This window comes from Danaus plexippus, chromosome 23, assembly GCF_018135715.1.
Source record: "Danaus plexippus chromosome 23, MEX_DaPlex, whole genome shotgun sequence".
NCBI classification, from domain to species: Eukaryota; Metazoa; Arthropoda; class Insecta; order Lepidoptera; family Nymphalidae; genus Danaus; species Danaus plexippus.
The window spans coordinates 4,929,541-4,939,142 of NC_083551.1; the positions used below are offsets into that span (position 1 = coordinate 4,929,541).

The following is a 9,602-nucleotide window of genomic DNA, read 5'->3' on the forward strand; positions in this document are numbered from 1 at the left end:
TTTGTAAAAAACTACATACTCCCGACGTTTCAGCAAACATGCACACGGGTAGACGAGATGTGAATGTTAGGTTTGAAAAAATTGTTACTTACACTTCGATTGCAAAACAGCTGTAAACGATAAAGATATTAAAGGTAATTTATTTAAAATCTTTCCGTGTCTTAAAATTCCGTATACACTTTATTCCATTGAACACATATATTCCAAAATTGATATCTGCCGATTAAACAGTTGGTAAATGAAAGAATAAACATCACAACTAGTTCAAATATAGAACACCGGATAATAAGACTCTAAGGAGTACTTTACTAGTACTAGGAGTACTACTTTTCAGCAACCCTGATCACGGGCAGACGAGATGTGAATGTCTGTCAGTTGGTCCTGTTATGTTAACCGAAACGTCGGGATTATGTAGTTTTAAAATAATAAAATTCGCGTAGTATATCCGAAATATATTAGTGTCATTTAAATGAATTTTCAATACCTTAATATAATTACTTTCATATCCCAATAAAAACCCTTTTCCCTATATAAATATATATTTGTGAGTAAAATTCTTCGCTGTCTGTACCAACACGTCTCATTACAGCCAACCATAACCGCGTGGAATGTACATCACAGCGGGGTTCTACCTCACTGGGTGTTATTGAGTTACTCTATTAAAATAACTCGGATAATAGAAATTTTACAAAATTCTGCTCATAAACTATATTGGTACTAAATAAAGATGCCAGTCCACTGTTAGGCTTTAATCATGACAAATGTTTAAGTGGTTTCAGCCTTAACGTATCCTAGAATATCAACAAGAATTAATCAGACCCCCCACAGTATTATCTTTCATTGTTCATTGGTATATATGAAATTAATTTTCATAACTATATCAGATGTATATATAATCAATCAGAATTCAAGAAAAACATCTTGCATATACCGGTTTTATGATTATAGGTAATTATAATAGTTTTATATTGTATTTAATCCTGAATAAAGTTAAAGTTTACACAACAAAGCTAGATAAAAGTAGCCGCACTTTATTCGTATCAGAAGATACGAATAAAGAGCGGCTTACTCTTCTCGCACTAACCAGAATGTTGCAACTCCACAACCATCATTGGCAAACAGCCAGCGTTATAATAAGCAGAGCTTCGTTTCAATCGTACGCTCCTTTTAAAACGATTGCAATTTCATTAATTAATGTCTTGTACCCACCTCAGCTACGATATTAATTTATTCCATAAATTTGTGTGAGGTCCTTGATTCTGTTATGGTTATTTCGATGCAAATTAACAAGAAACTCTGCGCTTTCCGCTCCAGTAGACTTACGACCATTCATATCAAAAATATTATTATAAATTTCAATAAATTATACAAGTATTTACGATAATTGCAAATACATATAGTAATGTACGTGTATATATCTATTATTTATTCAATTAAAATCGACTAAATTAATCGACGATAAGAACATTTATTTCACAATACACGCAAAACTAAAACAAAACTGCCTTTTAATATATGTAAGTATAAACCAGCGTCAGCAGACGTACCTACAGGAAATAGCTAAATAAACAACATCTCAATGAAAAATCGATTTTTTTTTTATTAACATTCACAATATATCACAGAACCCAGTCATGTTTACGTTACCTCGGATTCTGAATCATGCATTTTGAATTGTAAATTGCTTGATAAAATAATTTAGTGAAACTCGCCAGGTGTAATATAATGTCAAACAACTAAACTATGTTAGGACCTACATAAATATTCCTGTTAAATGTTAAGATCTTGTTTTCTGAGATTGAATAAGTAAAGAGATCTCATATATTCAATATATGCTATAAAACTGTTTACTTTTCAATAAATATAAGTGAACAAATACCTCAAAATATGTACGTAAGAAAAATATGAATTATATAATACTTTTTGATGGACCGAATATACATTTGGATGTTTGAAATACATCAATCTTAATTTGCTTCTAATACTAGTTAAGCTATTTTCTATCGGTTAAGCACTACTTTGAAATTGATTTAAAATTATAAATATATATATAATTGAAAGACGAAATGTGATTTTTTTAAAAAGTCTAATTTACAATTAACTTTTGGTATTAAAAGTTTATAGCTATACGGTTAAGGCTTTTTTCCTTGTTGTCACTTTTAATATCTCGTGGGAATTAAGATTGACATTTCAACAATACAGACAGATACAAACGAGTTCCTTTAAATCTTGTTTTGTTCTTAAGTCACTGCAACTGTACAGTATAATGCTCTGTTTTGTTACAAAAATATATCAGCTTAAACGCTTTCGTGTCATATTTTAAGTTTTATTTTGATAATGACAAATCTTATAATCATTTCCTTTTATTTCATTATAATTTTGTTAAATCTTGAGATTATATGTGTCAGCGAACAGTGACATTCTGTTGACGGACCTCTAAATGTAGTAAAAAAGAAGAATTGCTGCTGTCACCTGTGTATGTTGAATGTAAATATTCAAATGACTTTGTCAATATATTGCATAATTTCCATGTCAATGAAACCATAGTATAATAAAAAATTGATTTAAATTCCAGTGTATTAAAACTGTTATAAAGATGAAGCTGAATATGGATAGTTTGCCCACGGTCATAAGCTGCTGCTTCTGTTGCTTCCTGAGAGCCGGCACTGTCGTTATATCTATGTTCTCATTTGTAAGTAACAATGAGGATAAATTTAATAAATAAGGTTCAATTTATGGATTAAAAAGTTATTACCCATTCAAATTATTTAAATCAATGCATTACAATTTTATTTCAATAATTACTAGATTTTGAATGCAATAATTCAAATTGAAATTAAAAATATTTAAATTTAGACAGATTATTTTTAGGATATATATATATATGTTTATTATCGCTTAAATAGTTTTTTTTTTGATATTTATTTTAATATTCTGTATCAAAATCCTTGGTTTGTGGGTTGCCTATTAGAGCTTTAATTATATTTTTCTATTCAAGATATCAGGCTTACTATTTGCTCCTAACGTGAGTCATGCAAAAGGCTTTTGGAGCATGGATCCTGTGTTGTCATACCACAGCGCAGCGACTGAAGCAGCTATACAATTAATACTTGGCATAGTTTCTATTATTTTATGTATTGCCAGCGTCTTACTTCTAGTTGGCTCGATATGTGTGAGTACAGCCTTGCAATATACAAATAACAATTTAATAACAAATAGAAGTTCGGAATTACAGAAATTTATTTAAACAAGAAATATATTTTAACATAATGAATAATATTAATAAAATTTTTGGTAGTCTTTAACAATGTTTTATTAAGGCATAATAAGTAAGCCAATATTATTTTAGCTGTGTATTAAAATTTCTTCAGAGCAAACTATGCCTTTTAGATTTAGTACCATTTTACTGATCACGGATTACAGTGGAAATTTCTTGATTGTAGTCCTTTTTTTCAAAAAAGATTGATGTAATAATATACTTTACTTTTCTATAGAACCTTCCCGTACTTATCCTGGTGTACCAATGGGGGGCAGTGGTCTATTGCGTGACAGTTTTCTTGCTGTTCTTCATACTGGCGATGTTTTGTTTCTTCGTTCACTCCAACTGCGTCTTGGCTGGCATAGTTTTATGCGGCCTTATGGTCTGCAATGTTTTGGGTAATGGAATTTTAAAATTCTAGTTTTGACACCAATCTCCAAAAAGATATATATTGAACCTAGGTATCCTTTGAAGGTAAAACAATTACTCGTAGAACTAGGATTGATTTGTTACATTAGGATTTCTCCTGAGGATGTTGTTGTGAGGAGAAACCCTGATTGCTCTGAGTTAGTTTAAAATATTTTTTAATTAAAATTAATGATATATTTTTAAGGTGCAACCGACTAGTATTTAAGATTAATGATTTGTCATCAATATGAATTAATTTTTTTGGGTAAATAATATTTTGGAATTTAAAAATAAAAAGTGCAAATATTATTAAATAAATAATTTTCATTACAACTAAGCCAAAAGTGATACCTGGATAGAATAGTTTTGATTAAATCGCAAGTATATGTATATATTCAAACCTGATAATCCTATTAAATCATCTCTTCATATAACTTACATACATATATATGTAAAATATATTGTAAGTACCGTACGTACGTTCCGTCACTAATTCAATATCACGTAGCATCGCTACGAGGTGACATAGCTATCTACGAAGCTACGAAGCTACGAACCTTCCAATTCAACGTTCTAGAGACATTTCTGATTTAAATTATTTGAATTATTCATGGCCATGATGTTTATTATTAGTAAAATGAGATTTTGAGACATTATTAAAGTAATTTTTGCTATGACAAGTTTTTTTACATTTATTCATATTCGTATTAAAAATAATTCAAATATCGTGTTTGATTTTTTAATCACTTTAATAACAATTCCTTTTATTTGATAGCTTTTAAATATATATAATATAAAACCCATTCAAGTCTCACATCATATTAAATGTTTTTCTGTTTCTTTATTTAATTTTTTGCGTATTCTTGTGTTTCAGTGACGGCGTATTTCGTGATAGTTGCCAACAGTCTCCGATTATCCCTTAAATTTCTAGCAAGTCAAGAATCAATCCTCGCCTGACTTTGGTTGATGTCATTTTTTAATAAATAAATATATATTTTTTTTTTATTTTATGACGTTTATTTATATATATTTTTTTGTATTATCGTATTTTGAACTTTAAAAAATATCCTTGTAATATATGATAATTTTATTTTGTAACATATTATATGAAATTGTTCACATATACATGGAATTAATCGATTTTTTTTAAGGCGTAATTTCATTTAATTTTTTTTGACTGGTAACAAACATATACATAAGTATATAAGACTTAGAAAATATAGAAATCAAAATAATTTATTCAAATTAAATTTTGTTTCGACAAAAAATAATGTCATATTGAAGAACTGTTTAAAACTAGTAGATGACTCTACCCTAAAATAATTAACCTCTTTATTTTAATTCAAATGAAATCAGAGTTTCTAGCTTGTATTTAATGAAGATTTTATGCTTCACTAACTTATTTTATCAAATAAATACTTATCAATTAACACTATTAAGTAAAATAGACCACACAAAAATGTTTGTCACAGATGTTCTTTATTGGTCTGAGATAATATTGGCGATTCCTGCAAATAGTGAATCTTTTGATGATAGAGTCTTCTTAACAGTGTTTCATACAACACGTTTCATTGACAGCATTTAATAAGTAGGCTTGTATCTTTCAATGCTCCTTATTGTTTCTTTCAAACCCCCGATGCAAAAAGATGGATACCATTAGTATAACGTCAATGTTTATGTGTATGTGTGTTTGTTTCTGTCTTTGGCATCGTAGCTCTCAAACGGATCGACCAGTTTCGCTAAGATATTTTAAAAATTTAAAGCCAGTTTCTTAGCAATGGCTGTTATTAGTTGATATTAGCCCAGCAGTGCAATAATAATATCTGTTATCCAAAAATGTTGGGTATTTTATGCTTATGGTTACGCGATTTGGAATGTGATTAAGTCCCGTAACCTCCAATCACAATTAAATCGAAGGATTTTAAAAATATATAGAGTTTGGTTATACAAAAATGTTTTAATACATACAATCAATGTATATAGATTGTAGAAATATTTTCTCAAAAATATATGAAATCGTTAATTAATACTCATTTGGTTGATAAAGCTGGAAGCCATACTTTACCAATAATCCCAAAGGGGTAGATTTCAAAGAATATTATATTCAGATATCTACCTTACTATGATAAAATGATTTTATTTCTTTTGTTTTGAAATTATTTTCAACAAATTGTGTTTTCTAAACTAATATGTCAGTGTCAAAATAAATTTGTAATGTTTATGTTTCTTTCCATCACATTTAAGTATCACGTTAATCTTGTTACTTATTAGTACAATGTGTTTAAATTGTTTGCCCTACTTTGAGAAATGCGTGTTTTGTATTAACCTCAGAGCAGCTGCCATAATAATATCTATAGCTGGTGTGGTAAATTTTCTTTATAATATTTTACTTAACATAACACTCGTAAGCAGACAATGTTGCGTAATTAGTTTACTTTAATTATAGAAATGTTTCAATATTTTTCGTTACAGTTATAATATAAAATAATTTATATTTTAACTTCTTTAACAAATTTCCAGATAATAACCACATGTGTGTTAATTCTTACATGCGTATATCATGTTGGGTTAACTTCCCAAGGTTCGATTGATTTTAGCCTTTGGTTGAAATTAATCACGGTGTTATGGCTGGTCACGTTTATATTGATCTTTCTAGTTTGGACTGGTTTAGTTCAGGTTGTGATATTTTCATTAAATAAACGATAGCTTGTGTACTTGAAATAGGTTTTTGAATGCCTTAATTCAAGTTTTTAATTAGGTGATACTTTTTTTTTCAGAATAATTATGTAGAATTAAGTTATAATTGGCCAAGAGAATGTTTATTAATGTACAAATTTAAAACTAAAATATCTACTTTATTGAAATACGTAGGAGTTTTTATATATATTTTCTGCAGAACGAAGATGTTCGAGATATTCTGCTTCAGATATATTTTTGGTTGTCAGTTGTAGTTGGACTAATACAATTGATTTTTTGTATATTGCTACTCATCTCGTGTTGGAACGGATGTCTTGACATTTCTTTTGTATATATCGGAGTTACTCTGATTATTATTTGCGGTAAATAAGATAATACTAAGTAAATAATCGCTATTCTAGTGTTAATATGTTTATATATATTCTATTATACGTTTAATCAAAGAGGCAGCATAATTTTAAAATGTATTTGTCTTACCATTTATTTTGATAGCAATTATGTATTTACATTAAAGAAGTCTTAAGACATAAATAATGAAGGTAGATTTGTTTTTCTGTCACATTTTTAAACCATGATTTAAAAAATATAAGGTGTTTTTGTTAAACCTTTTTTTACTAAAATATTTTTCCTATTTTAATATCTTCAATAAAAATTAATATCATTTGAATTCCAATCTATAATAAACTAAATATCTTTGATTCGTGATGTAAGAAGAGACATTTTTTTTTATTTATTAATCATTTTACAGTTATGGCCTATATATTGCTCGTGGTTAACAGTTATCGAATGTCGTTGTTCTGATGAAATCGACGTTCTGTTGAAATCCAATTTCGTATTAAAGGTAAGAATTTAATTTAACAGAGAATTATTCTTAATAATAATATTTTAAATATATGAACTGCGTTTATGTTTCTAAACGTCTAACATTTGATGTCGGAATTGACATAATATATAATTTTTTAATCATGTGTTTGTTGTAATTTTTTTTTATAAATTATCAAAATGTGCGACATATTCCCTGAAGTTTATTCGTGCTTTTTCATCATATCTATGAGAATCGGGATGCTCTTAATATCAGTAATAGCGATAGTACGTAATAATGATAAGGGAGATTTTCATTGAATTTTAACTCGCTACGGATTAAATTATTTAAACGATTTCTATTTTGCGGTGTAGTTAAATCATAGCTAGCTAGAAAGTGTTTTTTTCTGCGACAGATAAATTATTGACGTCTATTATTTGATACGAGAATTAATATTTTCAGATGACAGGAGTTCTGACCCTTAGTGTGATCTTGAAGAATACAGAACTCAGTTATGAGAAAGTACAAATTCTTACTCACATAAAAAGTAAGATATAAGTATATATTTTAAAGGATATATTTTTGCTTAGAAAACTACTCATGGTGTGCTACCTTGTTATTTACGGTGATTTTCGTGAGATTCCCATGAGTTTTTTTCTTGTTTCCATCCCACTTAATGACATTAAAAGAATACCAGTAGAAATATCTTTCTGGAGTACGAATCTATATTTGCCTACCTTAGATTATGCACATTCTTAATGCTATGACGATTTTGTGCCCGTCGTATTTCCTTTGTAATGTCGTAAATAGTTCTTGAGTATATGAGTTTATATTATTTCTGGTATTAATTTCATTGTATTCCATTTTATTTTAAACCAATCTTATTTAATATGAACGGAAAATTTACTGAAGGATATTGTTCTTTCAATAAAGTAGAGCTTTAATTAAATACTTACTTACTTATACTTACTTACTCTAAAACTTTCACTTTCTAAATGAATCTGCATTGTCAATGAAAACCAAACATATAATTAGTTTTAATATATTCTATTTAAAAAATTCTAAACAGATCCAAGTGATGCTCTTCAGAGATTAAACACCCTGGTAACGTCAGGTATCAGCATGATGTCTTGCATATTCATGTTCACTGGCCTGGTGCTGTTGTTCGGGACTTTAATGGTAAGGTGTCATTAGTGATATCATATATAAAGAAAGTAGCAAGAATATTTTTTAAATTAAAATAAAAGAGCCAACGAAACGAAATAAATTTTGTAAATACATACACTAGTGTTGATTGTTAATAATTTAAATCTTTCAAAAGCGATATACCATTTGATGTGAATATTTATTTGTTTTGAGAACTAAGATTTTCGCGAGTATTCATTTAAATGAAACTAGTATTATCCGCGTAGTAAATCGGAATAATACTAGTTTTATTTATTTATTTGTTTTGCTCATTTGAAGCATCATGTACGTATATGTTTAAGTTCTTAAAAAGTCCATGGGAGCTAACCGGAAGATACAAGAGCAAAGGTCACGGAATCTATTTTAACACAAACACAATTTACACACTAAACGAAAACTTTGGCTCGAATACGTAACCTTCTTTAGAATTTTCCACACATTTATTTCTATAACTAATAATGTATTTGAACTGAACTTTTGTAATATTATTATCAATTCATACATATATAAATACAATCGCTTAATGAAAAACTCTTTACTTTTCTTGGTATTCCTTTTCTTTCAGGATAATGACGGCTTTATTCAAATGTTCGTGTGGATAACGTTCCTTAACGTGGTATTCGGTTTAATTCTGGTGATAGCTGTTGGTTATGAGTGCACGATGATGGGTTCCTGTGTCCTCGCCGGTATGGACTGGCTCTCTGGATCAACATTACTTGTATGTATTGTGGGGTATCTGTGTTGTAAGTGTCATCTATATATAGTATAGTTATTACTTTGGTCATAACAGATACTCAGTTATAAGTGATTGTTTCAGTGTGGATATACTTTATCTCTATCGCCAACAGCTACGTTATGTCAGTAAACGTGTAATGAAAAATTCTTTTATCATGTTAACTGTATGGAAATCTATTTGGTCTAATAGAAATTAAGTATCAAGATGTACTAAGAGTTTTTAATAAATATTCGTGTGTATACCGCCTATTTTTTAATAGATGAAAGGAATATATGCTATTTATATACAGGTATAAAATTTTTCACGCAATCATTTATAAAAAGTAATTTTTCTTTGTGATATTCAACAAACTGTCTAGTAATATTATTTTTTCATAACTTTTATTTAATGTTGGATAAAAAATATGAAATATAAGAGTCAGCAAATGAACTGGTTACATTGACAAATTCTTAAAAAAATTATCAAGTTAGTGGAGACCACACTGAGATATTAAAGGCACCATCTATGCCAAGATC

The 9,602-nt window shown here is 28.5% G+C and overlaps 2 protein-coding genes across 2 annotated transcripts; both read left to right on the forward strand.

Annotated features, from left to right (window-relative positions):
* The first annotated feature begins 2,381 nt into the window (after positions 1 to 2,381).
* On the forward strand, positions 2,382 to 4,723 carry LOC116774846 (uncharacterized). Its single transcript, XM_061524118.1, has 5 exons — positions 2,382 to 2,487; positions 2,576 to 2,692; positions 2,999 to 3,172; positions 3,495 to 3,657; positions 4,542 to 4,723. Exons 1-5 carry the CDS (start codon positions 2,479 to 2,481, stop codon positions 4,622 to 4,624), a joined length of 546 nt encoding a protein of 181 aa, XP_061380102.1. The 5' UTR covers positions 2,382 to 2,478; the 3' UTR covers positions 4,625 to 4,723.
* Positions 4,724 to 7,317: 2,594 nt separating this feature from the next.
* Positions 7,318 to 9,320, forward strand: LOC116774843 (uncharacterized). Its single transcript, XM_032667618.2, has 5 exons — positions 7,318 to 7,453; positions 7,629 to 7,713; positions 8,236 to 8,345; positions 8,917 to 9,094; positions 9,169 to 9,320. The coding sequence occupies exons 1-5, from the start codon at positions 7,367 to 7,369 to the stop codon at positions 9,222 to 9,224; spliced, it is 516 nt and encodes a 171-aa protein (XP_032523509.1). The 5' UTR covers positions 7,318 to 7,366; the 3' UTR covers positions 9,225 to 9,320.
* The last annotated feature ends 282 nt before the right edge of the window (positions 9,321 to 9,602 follow it).

Bases quoted from the DNA above. Each gene is read 5' to 3' on its own strand.
- LOC116774846 (XM_061524118.1), top strand. The intron at 2,693-2,998 runs GTAAGTAACAAT...TTTCTATTCAAG, and splicing joins TTATATCTATGTTCTCATTT to ATATCAGGCTTACTATTTGC. The intron at 3,173-3,494 runs GTGAGTACAGCC...ACTTTTCTATAG, and splicing joins TTCTAGTTGGCTCGATATGT to AACCTTCCCGTACTTATCCT.
- LOC116774843 (XM_032667618.2), top strand. From the start codon at position 7,367: ATGTGCGACATATTCCCTGAAGTTTATTCGTGCTTTTTCATCATATCT. The intron at 7,454-7,628 runs GTACGTAATAAT...TAATATTTTCAG, and splicing joins TAATATCAGTAATAGCGATA to ATGACAGGAGTTCTGACCCT. The intron at 9,095-9,168 runs GTAAGTGTCATC...TGATTGTTTCAG, and splicing joins TATTGTGGGGTATCTGTGTT to TGTGGATATACTTTATCTCT.